Source organism: Platichthys flesus, chromosome 5, assembly GCF_949316205.1.
Source record: "Platichthys flesus chromosome 5, fPlaFle2.1, whole genome shotgun sequence".
NCBI lineage: Eukaryota > Metazoa > Chordata > Actinopteri > Pleuronectiformes > Pleuronectidae > Platichthys > Platichthys flesus.
In genome coordinates this window covers 20,329,849-20,349,812 of record NC_084949.1, presented here as the reverse complement: position 1 = coordinate 20,349,812, position 19,964 = coordinate 20,329,849, and the positions used below count along the sequence as shown (strand labels likewise).

Here is a 19,964-nt window from a genome sequence, read left to right as displayed (position 1 = left end):
CTGAATGCTAAAAATCACTTTTCAGCTCAACACAACAGGCCATAGTTTGGGATAAGGCATCACAAGTCCATAGACTTCAGTCATATTTCACACCTCATTGTGTCCACTTCACTAAACAAATACCTGACTGTGACATTTGCAAGCATCAAGGTCAAAGGTTAGGTCAGCATTAGTGAGCTGTTAAACTGTTAGCTGTTGCTTTAACCTCCTACTGTCAAAGCCAGGTCTAATTTTGGGTAGTGGGCTAGTGGATATATTATATATATATAAATATATATATATATTTGGTTAATTGTAGTCATGATAAATCAAAGCCCTGGACATTTACAGCTCCACATTTATTTTCTGATTTGTTTATAGTCATCAAAGTGACCTTCTAGTCATTACACAACAGGGCGTGTTCTCTTTGCATGTGATTCACTATCTTTACTTAGAGTTTTGATGGTGTCAAAACATGTCAGTGTCATTTTACACTGGTTCACCACAGTCACCTTCACAGTGTACCATCATTACGTCATAACTTGTCTCTTTATCAGACCTCTGCGGCTCTGCTATTACTGTCAACACCACTGAAGATTTCGCAGGTGACCCTTTCACTTGTTGACGTGGCTGTGCTCCAGGCGGTGAAGCTGTAGAGACTTTTTTTGAAGAGTAAAAAACGTTTTATTTTATAACCTAATCCTTTATTATTGTTTAAAATGTAAACAGTATTTTTCTTTGGCTTGCTTGTTGAATCATTTTCTTTTTCAGTAAAAGCAATAAGTTGAAGATTGTTGAAAATGAGCGTCAACATTTCTAATGAAATATATATATATTTAATTTCTGGTCATATATATCAGATGCATGTCGTCAATCTTCAAATTTGCGATGACATCACAGAACATTGAAATTATTAATCACTTGTCAAAATTGCTACGTCTCCATCACATGAAAACATTGAAATTATTTCACTTCTTGTCAACGGCTAATTGTCACATTTAAGAAATTGGAACCAAATTATGATTTTTGATTGAATAATGTCTAAAATAATACATTTTTGTAAGTGTTAATGATTTATTGACTAAATATAAATATTGAATAAATATTCAACAAGTACTCTTTCAATGAATTTCCTTGGAGGATGCGGTTGATAGAGTACTTACATAAACCCAACAGAACAGATTCAAGCTTTATAGTAAGTACAATGAAGTAATAGCCTCTGAAACAAAGTAAACTTGAGAAAGTAAACAACTACTGTACTACAGCAGGGTTTACTGGTTGTCATGGAAGCCGATCCCTTTGCTCTCAGAGGACGTTCTCATGCTCTAAACACAGCTGAAGTTAACACACACTCACACACACTAGATGCCTCGATCACCTAGGGCCAGAATCAGAGCCTGGGGGATTGTCAGCGTTGCTCAGTGACCTGTTGTGACCACCTGTTTCTGTAGCATTCACTCACCTTCCCCCTCGTGTTTTTCTTTCAGTAACCACCTCTCCCCTGTCCACTGCAGACCAGATGTGGTGAAGTAAGTGGACTCTCCTACCATCATTTCAAAACCAGCGCTCCTGTAATCAGTCACATTCTATTTCGAGAAAAGTCTGATATTGTATCTCATGTGATACTGTCATTTATGGTTATTGTTATGTTTTTATTTGTAGTTTTCTGGACAAGACCATACGATCAGCAGTAGAGCAGCACCTCTTTGACGTGGCCCCTGTGAGGGATCAAAGTTCAAAGGAGTGTGAATTAACATCTCCAAAGGTGACGCCAACTGCGCGACAGAGACGGCGACACCAGAGAGAGCAGCAGGAGGAAGGACTCAGACAACGAGAGAGGAACGGGTAGGATGATGGCAACGACACAAAGTTAGCAGTTGATAGTACCTGTCTTAAAAGTATACTGCCAAAAAAACATGTTCACATTGGTTTATTTTACATACCCGATTCTTTGGCCAAATGTCAGTAGATCAAGCATTGTGGGTTATATATCCATCAAGGTTTTGGCAAGGATTCAAAATGTGTGTAAAAGGGCTTGACTGCAATTCTACTCTTTTAAACGTGTGATGATGTTTACTGTCAAACTTTTATCTATGCGTGTAGCTGTACTATTATGTTTTAATTTGGAGGAGTCCAAGTGGCATTACTGCTTCCTGTGTTTTAGACAGCAGTTCAAAGGGCTTGTTACAAAGAAGAAGAAAAGCAAGAGATTAAAGAGGCAGATTTCTGTGTTATAAGAAAACTCGGCATAAGCAATAACAGCCTACAGAAGTTATCAGGGGATGTACAGTATTTATGCATTAGGTTATTTGAGGTAGGACATCAGAGCCAAGCCAAAAGATAGCTACTTAAAATTGTATTTTTTTTCCCACAATTTATTTGCTTATTATATAAAATTCGATTTTTAGGGTTGAGCAAAATTACATAAGATTAATTTATAACTTCTGACCTCAGTGCAATGGTTCAACTTCCAGTTGGCGTGTGGCTAAGAGTAAACATTTATAAGGCTTCATCCTGCATGGGAAGCTCGTCCACTGGGAGATAGTACACTCACAACAACTGGAGTCATTGCAATAAGAAGCTAATCCTTGTTGATGGAGAGATCTTGTGCAGTATGAGAGATCAGTGACTCGTGGATTAGAGGAGGACATCAGTCCAAAGACGGCAGAAAATGTCAACAGGAGCATGGACAGTAAATAGAATTAGCACAAAAACTAAACAGCACATGAGTCACTGGAAAAGGGGGATAAGTAAATTAGGTGCTGCATGACCTTGGCATTTAGTTCCCTGAAGCATTTCACCCGATGTCCAGCCAGTAAAGACAATACCAAAGTGTGCAGCAGAGAGAGGAAGGTGGAAGGCAGAGGTTTCATCTCCTTACCCTTTTCTGTCCTGACTGACCACAGAGCTGCGTCCATCAAGGCAGACACCAACAAAGAGAACATCCCGTCGAGCTGTAGTAGCAGCTCGGGCAGCGTGGGGAAGGACGCAGGCAGCGGCAGCAGCAGCGTGGACTCGCAGGGTGACCAGGCCGCTCGCACTGAGCGAACCCCCAAACCCAGGAAGTCACACAGTCCCACGCTGCTGCTGCTCAAAGACCATCGGGATGCACACACAGTGAGTCATGACACCTTCTCTCCTCATCTCCTTTTATTGTTACTGCTTTCTTCCTCCGTTGTTTTAGTCTGTAGCGTCACTCACCGTATTTGTAGCAAATTCTGAAATTGATTATAGATTTAGATTGTCAAAGGATTCAGCTCAAACCCCTACCGCCATTGTCTCTGGCTCCGTGCAAATAACAGTGTGTTGCAGTTAACAAGAATCACTAAATGGAGACAAGTTGGAAGATGGGAAGCCGTGCAGCAGCCTAATGGCTCCCTGCTCGCCTCATTGTACAGGGGGATGTAATATGCAGCCTGCCATACTGATTGTTAACCACTTTTTCCAGGAGCAGTGCAGATGTAGGGGCTTTCAATGAGTGAGCAACTAAATGCAGCTTTTATCCAGTTATTAAGATCCACAAGACAGCAACCTCTCAGCTCCTTGTGGCGATGGTACTCGAGACCACATGTTGCAAAGTGCTGGTTTTGTTAAGCAATCAGCATTTGTATCTTGTCAAGGATACAGTTAAATATTTCTTTCATGTAGAGTATTACTTAAATCGTTTATTTTACTTCTTTTCTGAATTCTTAGTTGTTTTATTTATGAAAACAGATCCTGCCAGGGTTGGGCCGCATGAGGATATATGTATTTATTTTAAATGAACACCACCTGCTAGACAACAGGTGGACATTTTTAGGTCCATTTCTTTTAAGGTACCTCTTAATTACCTTTGGCTGCAAGGTTTTCACGTTTTTGGTAATTCCAGGGTTTTTGTGTCAATCAAATATTTTGAAAATTGCCATATGTTCAAGTAACGTTTATCCACATTGTGATATGAAGATTTCAATTCCGACAGAAATTTATTCATAGCACCAAATAAGTGAAAAGCTAGAGCAATTCGAGAGGGTATCAGATACTCAGATTTGTACTTCTGTATTTGTCTGTTTACTTTTTGATCAGAACGTTTGAGACTGTTTGAGATTAACCATAAAAACGTCATGATATAATACTAGGTTTCGCATCACTTTCCCCACTTTGTACAAGCACACATAATAAAATCCCCGGTTTAAATGAGTCATAGCTACAGTGCTGTGGTACAGAGAGAGTTATTTACAAGGAGTGTGAGAGAACTGTGAAAGTCGCGACGAGGAAATGGTGTGAAGCCTGGAGCTGTAGTAACAGGATCCATCTCCACACTCTCCTCTTCCACTATAGCTGCGTGTTAGCAAGCTGGAATCTGATGTCTGTTAATGTGAAGATCAGCTGCGTGGCGAGCTGCTCTCCACCACCCCAATGATGGAAATAGACTTCCTCAGTTCACTCTCACACTCACAGAAGTGGATCTCAGAGCTCGCCGGTGTTTTTTTTGTGTTTGTGCTGCCTTTACCAACCCTGTTGTATAACAGTCCATATGACACCAATGCCTTGACACACATAGGGGGGTATACAGGGTATGCGATAGCTGGCACTGCATAGCAGACTGGCTGGTTGACCATTGTGCTGAGTGGCTGACAGCAGTGCTTTGACGGGAGTGAGCGTCTGTCGGTGTGAACAGCCGTCTCTGTAAATGGGAGCTTGTTATGTCAAGAGCCATCGAAGGTCATCAGGGGCTCTGAAAGCCTGTTTTTGTCGTGGTGCTTTTCATTGTAAACAAAGCAGTGAGTTTCCATATGAACATTATAAAAACAAGGTGGTTGATTCTGTGTGACCTTTTTGACCAACTTCAGCCATTAGACCCCATCCATGTGTGATACTGTTTCAGGGTTTCCCTTTAAGATCTGAAGTTTAGGCCTTAATAAATCTTATATATATTAAGGTAAGTCTTACTTATGTTAACCTTCATTTAGTTACATTTTTAGCATGGAAAAATGGGGCATGGATTGTTGGGATGCTGCATACAGTTATGGTGTCATCCCCTTCACATCTGATTTATTCTTTAAGTTAAACTTTATAAGATTTATTAAGCATTTTATGGGTCCATGCCATGTTAATTCTGCTATTTGTGTCTACTGATCATTTAAAAGGTGTAGCTGTTCCACACTTCATACTCATAACACTAACACAGAACAAATTTTTTTCCAAGCCAAAGAAATCCAGTCTGACAACTGCCCCCACACACTTGTGGCAACAGAGGCAGCTGCCAAATAGCGTGGCATCGAAGGCAGTTATTGGCATCACCTTCGTGCATCCCTACTAATGTGTGATATCTGTCTACAAACACCTCAGTATTTGTCTTTTTCCAGGTAAAGGAGCGCGTTGATGAGAGACCTGGACCAAAGCACATGGATACATCTCAGACTGGGTAACGTTCTTAACTTGATTTCTGAGTAATTAAAAAATAAATAATCATAACACGTAATGAATCTCTTCTTCTCACCACTTTGACCCTTTCATGTAAACACACAAACTGTAGCTACTGTTTACTAAAAGTTTGTATAACACTGGCTACTCTGTGTTGATGCCCAACTGATAAAGAAAGGCAGCAGAGATATACTGTTTATATAAGTACACAAATAAGCTGCGCATGGATTCCTGAAGCTTCTGGAAGATAAAACTCTAACATGAGTTTGGTTTGATAGAAGCTGGTGTGTTATCAGTTAAAGACTATTTACTGAACTGGTAAAACTCTCTGTCTTTTTCAGGTATGGCATTTCAAGAAAAGATGGTCTTCCTTCTTCTCCACAGGTAAGACCAAGTTTACAGTTTCTTACATAGAGTCTTTCTCCAACAATTTCCCTTCTCCTTCTTCTTATAAAGTGGATCTGCTTTGAAATTCATCTTCTACTAATACCCGCGCTCGGGCTCAGAGGATACGGTGTGTCGTCCGCTAACCTGGGAGGTCAGATGTTCGATCTCAGGCTCCTCCTGCTAACATGCAAGATAATGAAACCCAAATTGCCACTGACAGCTGTACCAGCAGTTTGTGATAGCAGAGCATGCAGTAGCGCTACATGACAGGATAGGAAACTAGAAGAGTTTTGGTCAGTACGATTATTTGTCAGGGTTTAGTGACCCTACTACGTAAACAGAACAGAGACTCCTCTTCCCACTATTAGTCACATACAGTTGTTTTTAAATCAGCTGCTCAAGACATTGTTGGAAGGATTTATTATTCATTTGGAATAAGAGTTACTATGGATGTAGACCCTAGTAAACAAGTCACCTTCTCCATCTGCTCGTCTCCACTTTGTATCTGGACAGACAGCTGAACAAAATCTGCTCCACTGAACAGAATCTGCTCCACTGAACAGAATCTCACAGAACAGAACTGACGTGGTGAATCTATGACGAAGCATTTGTTAAAGTCCAGATGGATTTAAGCAGCAGCTCAGGCGGCAGCTCTGCCACCACAACACTGTGCCACTGAGCGGCCATCTGGAGCCGCCATGGCGCCGTTCTGGGTGCAGCAGCTTCTCAATGGTCATTACTGCCCAGGGTGCAACATGAGCACCACGCAGACATGATCGTTACCATCAGGCCCTCTCTGTCTTCCTCTTCCTGATCAGCAGTTAGTTGGATTAATTAATAAACTGATCCTGTCGGTATCGTGACCTCATCCACTGCAGCAGACTTTTAGAATATTGATTTATTCAGTGTTAGCTGGTCTATATACCTGCTGCTAGTTTGGTGTATGTATTCATGGTATTTCAGTGATCTTTGACCTGTATGCACTGCTAATGTTCATGTATTTAAAAATGTATATTTTCTTCTCATTTGAATGTTTGGCTGCTTCTCTTGCTTTAGTGGTAGTGCATGTTGCATATACAAGTATTTGGGATTTGGTCAGACAAAATAGATCTTTTCTGAAACTTTGTTTGACCTGGGATTCACAAGATTTGTAAACACACAGCTTTAATGCTTAAGTCTTAGAGTGTTGGTGTAGTTTGTGTCACAATATATTTAAGATGACTGCAACCCTGGAAGGCAGTTATAGTGGAATTGGTTGTAGCACTTTCATTTCTCTTTTTGTTGTGACACTGACCATCTGAGAAAAAAAAACATTGTCGTTGTTTGTGGAATCTGGAAACGCAGTGACACGGCTTGTTGGTGTTAGTGGTGATGGTGTTCTTGTATCATTGAGTTTTCACATGCACTTTATATGTGCATGTGTTTTGAAAGAGATTTTGAGAGCCCTTCTGCATGTAAATATTGTGGAGAGCAATAATACACCAAGTTATAGGACAGGGAGCATTTGTTTGTACACTGTGTGTTAGCGGCCAAAACACAGCTTAATCATTGTCTAATGCATCCACACACACACACACGCAGAGCAACAGCTGGACATCTCATGATGATGTAATCGCGGCTCAAGTCAGTGAGTGAATACAATGGATGATGTACCAGGGAACAGTGGGTAGCATGCGTGTGTGTGTGTGTTTCAGTCAGTGGGTGCGTGTACCTACAGTGTTTGAATTATATTTGAACCCAGCAGGAAGCACGGTGAGCTTAACATCTGTCCTCCTGTTAATCCACCGTGCTTCTCCTCAGAGCATCTTGAACTCACGTCACATTGTGCTCTGACAAACTTAATGAGTTGACATGATGCTGCCAGTGAGCAGTTTGATTGATCTGCTAAAAGGTGTTTGATGACCTCATCGTGAACTCCAAGTGAGGAAGACATAACAACAGGCTCTAATTGATTCACAAGTGCAGCCTGATGAAGAAACATTTCCACATATTAACAGTCTATTACGTGATTAGATGTTGCTCTTCTCTCAACATCTCTTTCCTCTGAGACTCATTACATTGCACAACATTCACCCTGTAGACTGTTTCTTGTCAAAGCCCAGAGGATCCATTTTTTATAATTGTGTGATGAAAGATGACTGAAGTCTTAATCTGGGAATCTGCACACTTAATTTAAATGCATTACTCTTGATTAACTCTGAATGAGGTGCTAATTGTCATGATACCAACAACTAGTCACGCTATCTATCAAAACTATTAGTACTTAAGCTAAGTGTGAACGTTTGTACTTCACCCTAACTACTTCTTAAAATCCCTCTTTAGTACCTTTAGATGTGCTTGTGTAAATGATTAAATTAACAATGGCCGAATTCCATTTAGCTGCATCAGTGTCCTGTGATCGTGAATAATACTGACACATGAATATAACAGCGCCTCCATTAATGATGATGATGATTAAATGTCATATAAGCAATGCAGGAATTGAAAGGAAACCTATAGTGGAGAAATATTAAAGATAGACATTATGTGCATCTCATTAAGTTAATCATCCCATTGAATTGTGTGAATACAGAGTCTAATGTTCATATCTAGAGAACATGATCCAACCTTCACATTAGGGCTGCAGATTCTCTCCTGTTATCTGTGTGTGTGTGTGTGGGGGGGGTTCTTCTGGACTTGTTGAAAGGATTATGTATTTGTGCGTGTGTGTAGATCTGTGGTAAGGGGCTCTTGATTGTTTACCGAGTGAGCTGGTGCGGTATGTACGTGTTCGTGGGGGGGGGGGGTTCAGTGATGGTAAGTGCTACTTAGAGGAAATTTCTGTTATTAGTTGGCCACTGTTCGCACAATCTCTCTCTGGCCACTAATCCCACTTTGTATCCTCTGTTATTCACATCAGAGTTATTTCCCGAGAAACAGCTGAGGAGATGTGATAACTCCTTGTTTTTGTCCTTGTCCCCTACAAGAACCGACACAAACACACACACACACACACCTGAGACTCATTTACGTAAACCTGCCAACAACAACAACTTAGCGTCATGAACAAAAACAGCAGATTCGACTGCACGCCTTCCTGTAAGTCATCGGTGGCATTTACAAACTCACGTAACAGTGGGTCTTGATCTGTTTTCCCCTAAAAATAGCTTGGTCCCACGCCCAGACAGAGGAAACAGGACCCTATGGGCTTAGCGCTTAGTGATGCGTGGACATACAGGAAACGTGGAGTATTTGATTCCCCCAAATTATTTACATTAAACCATAATTCAACAGCTTAGCCCTGATCATGGATAATCAAAATGTATATGAGGGGAAGTTTGAGGTTGGAAGAAAGTGGTGGATGATTGGTAAACATTGGAGAAGTGATGTTGTGCTGGACGTGGAGGTTTGCATGTAGTGTTTCTGCTCTGAGCTGTAAGTCTGCAGAGAGAGGGAGAGACAGATAAGGGGAGAAACAAATCACTCAGTCAGCCTACGTGTGCTGGCTCACAATCTGTCTGCTATTTTTTTTGTCCTTGCTCACCCTCCCTCCTTTCTTAACCCCCCTCCACCCCTCCCCTCTGCTCTCTCCGCTGTGGAACAAACAAGTCAAGAGCAGCGCTCGGCTGGGGAATATATGCATGTCAGGCAAGGGCGAGGAGAAAGCCAGGCGGGCTACTGTAGGGAGAGGAGAAATAAAGAGAGGGAGGGAGGGAGGGAGGAGGGGGTGGGCTGAGGGACTCCAGTGGGCAAGAGAGAGGAGGCAGAACCAATCTCCTCCTGCTCTCTCACAAACAGCCAAAGACAGATGGGCGGATGTTTTGGCCAGCCGTGGCAGCCAATGGTGAGTGGGGACCAGCCCCCTCTGCTAGGGCAGGGCCAGTGTGAGGGAGTGTGGGGCTCAACTTAAAGAGTGTGTTCACAGGCTGGTCGTCGTTGTTGAGAGCTCTTCTCTTTTCTCTCATGGTTGTGCAGACGTTAAGGATGAAGATCCAGGAGACGCCTGTCTCTTGTGACACAGGGAGGGTCAGCAGCGGAGAGGTGCGGGACTCGGACTGCGAGAGGACGAGTCGCGAGGATGTCCCCCGGCTGGACCTGACAGCACTGACCGAGGACGACAACTGGGGAGGTAAGGGCTGTCTCACTGTTGTTTTGTTTTTCTAGCATTCACTGCCTCATTTAAAAATAGGTCTTAAAAATACCTGGAATCCACACCTATTTTATACAAACACAACCCACACACTCCTCCCTCCAGCTCTGCACATGGGTTTCTAGGAAGCAGCTGCACACATTCTGCTGCCTCCTCCTCCTCCTCCCCTCCTCCTGATGCAGCTCCTTCTGCGTCTTCTGCAGAATTTAATTGTAAAAGATCCTCTTAAGTTGTCTAGCCACCTATATCTGGAGGGGAAACACTCCGTGGCGATGTGCTTGTTTGCTCTGTGGGCGAGATAAGGCAGCGCTGCACACGGTTTGTTTTGTTGGCGACCACATGGGAACCGTGTGTCCTATAGACATCGAAGTTTATGGCTCCGCCTGTGGTTTTATTTAAGGAGTAAACAGTGGGTTTTTACCAGGATTTATCACCTACTTGGCAATGTGTGTGTCAGAACTGTTTACAGACTCGGCTGCTGCTGTAATTCCCAGTCAAAATCAATCATTAAAGGGGAGGTGGAGTGGTGATATCAGTGTAGCTGTAGAAACTTGGCTTTCACTGAGCCTGAGTTGAAATGTTCAGTCTTCTGCCCTTTTGAAAAAGTGGGGTTGCATTTTCTGAGCAGCTCGTGTTTTCTCCGTGACTCCAGGAATAGTGAAGGTGATTTCCCTACTCGTGCACTCGATAGCAGCTTTGCACAAGATCAAGTTTAAATGTAACTAATGAAGTATGCCCATTTAATTTATTGATGCAGCTTCATCAAGTGTCATTACTAATGCAGAGTTTGCAGAAAAAGCCACGAGCAATGCATTATTCATACCTTGCTCTGTTTTGCTGTTTGACCTCTTTTTGACTTTGTTATTAATGTTTGTTTATGCAGCGTTGGCATTTGTGCAGAAAGGAAACTGTGCGCAATCGAGACTCTGATTGTTTTGTTTGGACGTTGCGACACAGAGGAGGAACGTGGAGGTTTACAAAATGCTTGGCTTTCACCAGGCATTTTACAGAACTGCGCTGGAATGATAACCAACAGGTTTACGGCTACAGCCAGAGACAGTTTAAAGACATGTTGCAGCAAGCGTCGGTCCTCTCTCTCACCCCCGCCGCTGTTTCCTGTTTGATGTGGCCCACAGAGCAAAATAGTTCCATGCAATAAATCTCTCAACTTCCACAGCCTCGTGTTTGGAGCTTTTACAAGAGAATGAATGCTTTGTGGAGCTCTCTAGTGGCCAGATACGATACGTAAACACATGCAGAGTCTGTGATAGGGTTGTTAACTTTGTTGCTTTGCTGCATGTGAGACGTTGTCGGGCACTGAAATGTTGCATCTGGATTACAAAACTCCTTTAGTGTGCATAAAGGTGGGTGGTGGTGTTGTCGCTCCGACACTAGATTGTGTCTCTGTGTTTGTGTGCTCTTGTTATTAAAAGATCATTTGCTCTGAGGGAGGACAAGGAGGAGGTGACCTGTTTGTTCAGGAAACCTACAGCTCAGTCACCCGCTGATATGAAGACATTTGGCTTCTTGTTATTTTCAGGCCTTCCTGTACATTCTCTCCTGCATATATAGCATTACACCCAGCGAGGACGCCACAGGGAGCCTGCATCCCTGGCTGAGACGGAGCCGCTCAGACATTCAGCATCTCCTCATGAGGACAAACAGTCTCGCCATAGCACGAACTGCAGCTGTGATCATGCATCGTGCAAAGTTGAACTCTGAAGTTGATTCATCTGAAGGAAGTGGGTTTTCTGGTTAACAGTTAAGGGATGTGCGCCCACTGTACACACTGTGTAACTGGGCATCAGGCAGTGGTGTGAGACCTTTGTCCCAGTACACTCTGCGCCAATGTCTGTCATGGTGACCTGATATTGCTCTGACAGCGATGTTGGAAACACATTAATGGACATTTGAACGGGAAGAGTTATTCAGGGACATGCATGTTGTTTTGATGCATGCTGGTCCTTTGTTTTACTTCATTGTATTGTTCATTCCTTCATTCCTTCATCTTCTTTTCCTTTTCTTTCGCTTTTTGTTCTGTTCCTGCAGAGTCTTCATTCTTTAACGTCCCTTTCCTCGATTTCAAAAGCATTTTCCATCAAAGTTGTTGTGATGGTAAGTGTTGTGTTACATCGCCACTTTGCAAATAACATAAGAGCAAGAAAGCAAGAAAGGCTTTTGTGAATGACCTTTTCCTCTGCATGGCATCATGCTTCAATGATCTGGAACACTGGCTGAGCGTTACACACACACATACACACACACACACAGACACACACACACAACAACCCTTAGTGAGAAGACAAACTGGCATGTTTTCTGTTTCATTAGTCCAGTTAATCCGGAACCATCAGCGGGCAGTTGATTTAAAGGATTAATTTCAGATGCCATGGAGCCGGACTGTCCGACTACACTGGACTGAACTCTGAGCTCAGATAATAAACCAGAAAGAAGTTTCACCCGCCGCTGTGAGCGAGCTCTAACACGCCGGACAGCGACTACTTGATAAACTGCACGTACCTTGAGGTGCAGGAGGACCCCCGGGACTCCGAAGCTGGAATTTGATCTAAGTCGCTCCATCACACCACAGCTAAGACAAACATGCACTTGCTGTTTTAGACTGGGTGTGCATATTATCTAATACCGTAACTGTTTACACTGATGGTTGGTTTCCTTCAGAGCGTGTTTTCACGTCCTCCATCCTTTTCTACTCTGCGGTATATTTCTAGAGTCCACCAACACCTGATACTACACCTCTCTCGTTTTCCATGAGATCTACCTCTTTTCTCCTGCTGAGTTTCATGACTTGGCAGTTTCTTTGGAGTTTTCTCTTCTTATTATAACAGCGAACGCTCTCATGCACACGTGCTTGAACAGACACATCTTGGTGGGTTAACCTTGTCACCACGCTGAGTGGAAACTAAATCACAAACTCATTACTGTGCCTCTCAACATGGGTCGCGCCCTGACATTATCCCACAGAGAGCAAGACTTTATTAATAGCCCGAGGACTGTCAGGGGGATCTGCAGGACTACATTCATGAGACATAATTATTGCCAGAGTGGAGACTGTAACCAGGGCTGTACAGCGGGGAGGGGGGGGGGGGTCCAACCCACCCACAGCTTCAGCTCATCAGAAACTGTTGAGCCCAAGAAGAAGTTTTTAGGTTTTAGAGAAAGAGCCCAGTGACTTTCACACAGTCGGAGAGGATCCACGATGAGAATCGAGCATAATGTTAGATGTGGCTGAAATTCTGCTGCCCAGCTTTTGTGTATCTTACTCTGAACTTTTTCAAAACAAACCAACAATAGAGTAAACAGGAAAGTGAAGGGTCTGGTTTGGATTTGCTCCCAAAATAACCAAGTTTTGTAAATTAACCTATTTCAACCTATTCAGTAGATTTGTTCATTTGCAGAAAATATAGACGGAAAAAAAGGATGATTGACGAAGATAACACATTAATGAGTAATATGTAAAAAGTTGTCAGATGTGCCCATTTTAAATGAATCCATCAATGTTCTTCAGTTGCATGTATGTTTGTGTTTGTCAGAACCCGTCCCAGCGTACTCATCAATGCAAAGGGAGAGCATGGACCGTGAGGAAGCTCGATCCTCCCCTCACGCGGGGGGGCGACTGATCCGCCAGCTGCTGGAGGAAAACAGCGACCCCATGCTGTCCCCTCGCTTCTACACGTACGGACACAGCCAGCAGTACCTGGACGACACTGAGGTGCCTCCCTCACCGCCCAACGCACACTCGTTTGTCAGGTAGGACGCGTGTCTGGGTTTTGTATGTGGGGGAGGCAAATAGGAAAGGGTCAGTGACATTAACGTCATTTATCTCTTCAGTCGCAGACGGAGTTCATCGCTCGGCTCCTGTGACGACGAGAAAGAGGAGATGACAGTGGCTCAGCTCACAAAGAGGGTTCACATCCTGAAGAAGAAGATCCACAGATTTGAGGAGAAGTTTGAAGATGAGCGAAAGTACAGGGTGAGTAATCAAAAAACAAGCGGTTTGTCATCACCAGAAGAAACAACAAAGTGATGCTCACTGAGACGCAATGTGACTCAAATTAATTCCAGACCATAAACAAGGTTATCCACTGCCTGAGTAGAGAGTGATGACTCATTGGAATGAATTGAAAATAGAGAGTAGAGCTCTGAGCTTGTTTGTTTACAAGACCGATTTCTTGTGAAGGGGCTGATTATCCCACACACAGCTCAGATTTAACTCAGTTATGTTCATTGCTGTTTTATTTTGAAAGAAGAATCTGTTTTCATGTGTTTCGTTTCTTTTTTCCCCTTCCAGCCCTCCCACAGTGACAAAGCTGCAAACCCTGAAGTGCTGAGGTGGCAAACTGAACTGGCTAAAGTTCGCAGAGAGCTCAAAGGTAAGACACAAAAGTCTTCAAAGCTCTTATCTTTCACGAGACCATTGAAAAAAATGAACGAAGCTCATTTGCAGTTTGTTCCCCGACAGAGAGCAAGTTGATGAAGTCTGAGGAGGACCTGCCGCCCATGACCCGTCAACGCAGCAACACTTTGCCCAAAAGCTTCGGCTCTCAGCTGGAGAAGAAGCCGCAGCAGGAGAAAGTGCCGAAGCCGCCGGTGGAGAGCACGCTGGAGACGATTCTAAAGAAGCTGCAGGAGAAGAGGGAGGAGGTGAACCGCCCCGAGGACATCAAGGTAAAACCAAGTCCACGTCAGACACTCGCACGCATGAATGAAAAGCATGTCTCTAGGGCAGAAGGGGTTGGATTTATGATGGTGCTGAAATGTTAATGTGTGTGGGCGAGGACCAGTGAGTACTAGTTGGAGTTTTAGACGGCAGGAGTCAGGAGTAAGGTTAAGATGAGATGAGATGAGATACGATAGGTTATGATGCAACTTTGCCATTTAACTGCAGCAAAGGTGAAAGTGAAAATAGAAACATCAGTAAAAGTAATAAATAAGGAAATTTAAAACACAGATGTCATATATACGATATGAGATGTTAGGGAATGAATGTACAAGTACAAAGCAACTGAGAATGAACTCAAGTCATTTCTAAAAATGTGCTGACTCACCTCCTGCCCGCTGCCAACAGGATATGACCCGGGAGCAGATCGGTGCAGAGAAAGTCGCCCTGCAGAAAGCGCTCCTCCACTACGAGAGCATACATGGACGACCAGTAAGTCCACCTCCACCTCCACCTCCACCTCCACCTCCACCTGCAGCTCCACTCACAAACACACAGCACGCTCCATAATCCTGATCTCCTCCTGGCATCGGAGGCCAAAACAGAGAGAGAGAGAGAGAAAAAACGCACGATCGTGACCCAGAACTGAACCAGAGTGACACGCTCTTTGTTTGATGTCAGACCCGAGCCAATTGTAATAATTGTGTTGTCAAATCCCGACGAGCATTGTTGTATATCAGGAAGTGCAGCTGACCTTTCTGTCACCTCTGCCCCCCCTCACGCCCCGAGCCCCACTGGTTTGTATTCGATGACCTTCACGCTCTGAAGAACATTTGCAGCGTTGTGGTTGGCCGATTTGGGTTAGCTGTCATTTTGTCTCATGTTAGCGCCGCAGCTAGTTAGCTAACAAGTTGTGTTTGTTTCTGCCTCAGGTCACCAAAAGTGAGAGGCAAATCATGAAGCCGCTCTATGACAGATATCGCCTGGTCAAGCAGATCCTGTGCAGAGCCTCCACCATCCCTGTCATTGTAAGTATCCCATCTTCACCCCCCCCCCCCCCCCCCCCTCCCCCACAGCTGCCTGTTTGTCCTGCCGCTCTTCGACAAGCGAACAGCAAATCATTGCACCGCTGCCCACACACCGGCAGACACGTAATCCCAGCTCCCATCGGCTTTCAAAGGCAGCCGTGCCACACTCCGGTCTCTAAAATCCAGCTTTCGTTTTTTTCAGTGGATCATCCGTTGGTAAAGGAGCTCATAGGGGGCAGAGCCAGTTCACAGGAAGTGAACAGAACCATGCAGGAGAGGGTCAAAAAATTAAAAACTGGATCAGACTACATTCAGGATTATTCATGAGGCTTACAATATTTATTTCAAGTTACAATAAATAATTCTGCCAGTGAGAGAGGAGTGTAACTGCTTTCTTTTCACTGTTCATACGTAACGCTTTAATAACCATTTTTATTACGTAAGCTATGATCTGCGTTATGGACCAACAGTATTATATAAAGCACTGGCTCTAATCCTCATCGTGCAAATTGGGACCGAGGTCATAGATTATTCTGAAAAGGTTATGGTGCAGTGTTTTTATTATCAAGTCAGGTGCAGTCAGTCAAAGGCACAATCATCAATCTTTTTTCCTGCCTTTATTTTTACTATTTAATTAAATATTTGCTTTAAATTCTCTTTTTTTATGCTGCATTCGAAGTTGTAACGTCAGCCTCTACGTTGTCGCCAACCTTTAAAATCCTCTGTGGAAAAAAAGCTGAAGCATAGAAAGTAAATGAGGAAAACAGCGGTTTAGCCGCAGAGGTCGGTGGTGTGAGGCGTTTTCTGGTTGTGGGCGTCTCAGCGTGGTTAACTCCTCCTTCTTGACGCTCACCACAGGGCTCCCCCTCCAGCAAGCGCAGAGGGCTGCTGCTTCAGCCCATTATCGAGGGCGAAACCGCGCTCTTCTTCGATGACATCAAGGTGAAGGGCTGCCGTTGCTTCAATAATCAGTCGTCAGCAACCCCCTTCCTCGCCCCCACCCTCCCCACCTCCCCTCCTACCCTACTACCCTCCAACTCCACCTCCCCGTTGAAACCCCTCTAATGAACCTGATTGCTGCCTGTTGATTGGACGGTTGCCTGTTTCCTGCCACAGTAGAGAGGCATCTGTAGAAATGTGGAATCAGTAGCTGGACTGACATGATGTTTGAATCACGATGAAAACATAGAAATAGAAAATGCTAGAAAATCAGCTTGGGTCTTATTTTTAACATTTGTGTGGAAGGACCGTGTCTAATATATACAGAGGTATATCAATCAAGGGTTTAGTTTGAAAAGGACAAGCAGTCACTATCTGACTATCAGTTTTAGACAAATCATGACTTGACAGTTTGATGATTGATGACTAACAATGCACGCCCATCATGCACTGGGAGCGTTTGAGCCCGGGAGAGGTGCGGCCATCAGCTCGCGTTCCCAGCACCACGTCTAACCTGCGTGTGTCTGTCCCTGCAGGAGGAGGAGGACGGCTCCGAGGACGACGGGGACTCGAGGACTCAGTTCGCCGTGACCGTGCAGCCCGACGTCAGCACGCTGGGCTTCCTCGACCACATGGAGGAGGAGGCGGACGGCTTCATCTCTCCAGTGGACGAGCTCTCGCCGTCTCAGAACACAACGGACATGAGGCTGTCCAACCTTCACTCCGCCACCATGTGAGTCACTGAAGACAGAGAGGAGGCACAATGACAGAAACTTACACTTGTTTTATTTGCTTATTTTTCCATTTAATGCCACCTCATTCTTATACTTCTTCTATTTCAGCAGCAAATATAGTTGCAGAACAACATTTATTGGATGGTTGAAGATAATATTTAATTTTTAGATTAATATTTAACACATAAAACACATTTTAAGCTTAACATTTGATGGATTATTTAGGATTAAATCAGTAATCTACTAAAGTTTTGGTTTGGGACCATCTAAAAAAAGGCATATAAACTTTTTTATTATTTTTCTATTAAAGTAACTGTTGAACAGTCAATTTCTCTGATATTTCACCCAAAAATCTAAAATGATAGAAAAGGCTGTAAATATTAGATTCTTCTTTTCTCTTCCATTAATCATCTCACGACAAATTCAACTGGCTAATCAATATTTATACTCTGATGCATCTTTATTCATACTCTAATATTGTTTTGAACAATAACACATTTTAAAGGAAGTTTCTGCTCAAATAATATTTCTTATTTTTGACATTAAAAGTACATTTTTGCTTAAAATACTAGTACTGCAGTACTTGTTCTCTGGCAATGTCTGGCAACGTTTTAATTTGAGATATTTAACTATGTCCTCTCGCTCTGTCTCACAGGCCGGAGCTGGTGGAGCAGCTCCAGGAGACCAGAGAGGAGAAGAAGAGGATCCGCAAAAACCTGAAAGAGTTCGAGGACCAGTTCTTCAGACAGAACGGAAGGTGAGAGAGAGGAGAAGAAGAGTTTGTTCAGATTCGGTAACTTAAAGACTGCTGGCTTATCCACAGCAGAACCCGTTTTCTCAATGTTTGTTGTCTCCCGCCCACGACTTGTTCCCATAGAAATGTGCAGAAGGAGGACCGCTCCCCGTTGGCAGTGGAGTACAACGAATACAAGCACGTCAAAGCCAAACTGCGGCTGCTGGAAGTCCTCATCAGCAAAAGAGAGTCGTTCAAGCTCATCTGAGGAAAAAATAAAAAATAAAAAAAAATGACGGACCGTTGCTAAGTCTCACACACACACACACAGACACACACACACACACATCTCACCGCTGCAGGAGGTTTTCCTTCTCTGCCGCCATCTGCGCTGCTCGTGTCTCTGGACGCAGCCTGTTAGTCCGTTCTGTCGAGCACAGCTGGCTTCTTCCTCCTGACGCACGCAAACTGATCCAGAGCCGCCCAGACGTCGCCTGCTTCACCTGAGAACTTCTTTCACCTTCACCAGAGACTTCAGCAGCACATACACATACACACACACTCACACAGACACACGTCACCTGAGTCAGACCTGTACTGCTAATAATTTATTTCTATTCTTTTGAATATTTTTATCTGAACAGAAGTAATTTTCCGCGCGCTTTACTGTAGAAGTCTTAAGATAAATAACTTGTAAGTCAAATTAAATAGAAAATTCCTACTATTTTTAAAAGAAGGATTTTTGCGATCAAGAGTTGTGTATTATTTTTGTAAGGGAGACATTACTATATACTTGTATAAACTTCATTCGGCTGACCAGTTTGCTCTGAGCCGATCGCTTCCTTAATTTCCGTTCAGACTGTTATATGATGATGTCTGAAATAATCTACTGTTGCTTCTCTGGAAGTTAAATTGAGTCTTTGCTCACTAAAATACGTGGTTTCTAATTTCCCCACGACCCAAAGACACTCAGAGAACAAACTGAACCAAACTGGTTCATTATATTCGATAAAAATTGTATTTTTCTTGGTCATTGGTACAGAACTAAAGATTTGACTGTATATTTATCTATTGACAAGCTATTTCCGCCCATTTCCTTTGTGTCAAATAAGCTATTATGTCTTCTTGAATCACTAGTATGTTTGAGCTCCGAACTGAGGCTGTTCTGAGACGAGGACAGAGGTGGTCGCTCCTGCGTCTCCTCCTCGTCCTCTCCAGAGCTCCTTCTCTTCTTCTGTAAATACTGATCACTGTATATGTTTACATTTCTGTGAGCGAGTACTTATTTCTTTTCTTTCTCCAAAATGGATGATTATCGGTGTGAATTTGGTTTTTGCTGAATTCAAACACTGGCAAGGCTTAATGAGTTTTGAGTGTGTACATTTTAGTACATAAATTGTATTTGTATTTTGTACATATTATGAATGAAATCATATTTTTACTGAACTCTCGGCTGTGTGCATTTCTTTGTGTGAGTGTTGGTGGGAAAACTGGCTTTGGGGCTGAAGCTGTTCATCACTGATTGATTTAACAATTATTTTCTTAAATGACTGATATGAGTTTAGTAGAAAGCAGAAAGAGTTTAAGAGAAAACTGAGGGAAGCAGGAGGAAAAAACCCATGGGGGGGTTGATTACAAATTGTTTGTTCAGGAAAAGTCGTAAAAAGATAAAAACAAATCAAATGATATTAAAATAATGAGCATAAAACCAAACTAAGCATTAATCACAGTTTACAACCAAGTGTAGGAATGTAGGAAACATCCCAAAATTTTTCTTACACTTTTATTGTTTTATTGAAAAAAATTGGCTGAAACAGAAGAGCTTTGTGTGGATTGTGAACAAATGAAATTATCCATAGCATATGAGGAAGTGTTATATTCAACGGCTGCACAAACAGTTGCATAGGATTAAAAAATCATCAGGTTTAAATATACAAATATTCACTGAAGGTGA

At 43.1% G+C, this 19,964-nt stretch overlaps 1 protein-coding gene across 4 annotated transcripts in view; it reads left to right on the top strand.

Moving 5' to 3' along the window:
- fam13a (family with sequence similarity 13 member A) overlaps window positions 1-19,456 on the top strand; it is a 47,968-nt gene extending 28,512 nt beyond the window's left edge. The window contains exons 10-26 of one of the 4 annotated variants that reach the window (XM_062388143.1): window positions 1,467-1,508; window positions 1,642-1,824; window positions 2,886-3,096; window positions 5,325-5,383; window positions 5,724-5,766; window positions 9,724-9,877; window positions 11,948-12,013; window positions 13,450-13,666; window positions 13,748-13,889; window positions 14,208-14,289; window positions 14,379-14,584; window positions 14,985-15,068; window positions 15,509-15,604; window positions 16,463-16,546; window positions 17,080-17,276; window positions 17,933-18,034; window positions 18,155-19,456. In XM_062388143.1, coding sequence (XP_062244127.1) covers window positions 1,467-1,508; window positions 1,642-1,824; window positions 2,886-3,096; window positions 5,325-5,383; window positions 5,724-5,766; window positions 9,724-9,877; window positions 11,948-12,013; window positions 13,450-13,666; window positions 13,748-13,889; window positions 14,208-14,289; window positions 14,379-14,584; window positions 14,985-15,068; window positions 15,509-15,604; window positions 16,463-16,546; window positions 17,080-17,276; window positions 17,933-18,034; window positions 18,155-18,278 — 2,092 coding nt within the window. In that variant the 3' untranslated portion in view covers window positions 18,279-19,456. The remainder of the gene's footprint in view (window positions 1-1,466; window positions 1,509-1,641; window positions 1,825-2,885; window positions 3,097-5,324; window positions 5,384-5,723; window positions 5,767-9,723; window positions 9,878-11,947; window positions 12,014-13,449; window positions 13,667-13,747; window positions 13,890-14,207; window positions 14,290-14,378; window positions 14,585-14,984; window positions 15,069-15,508; window positions 15,605-16,462; window positions 16,547-17,079; window positions 17,277-17,932; window positions 18,035-18,154) is intronic. The other 3 variants (XM_062388144.1, XM_062388145.1, XM_062388146.1) reach the window with 3 other exon arrangements.
- The last annotated feature ends 508 nt before the right edge of the window (window positions 19,457-19,964 follow it).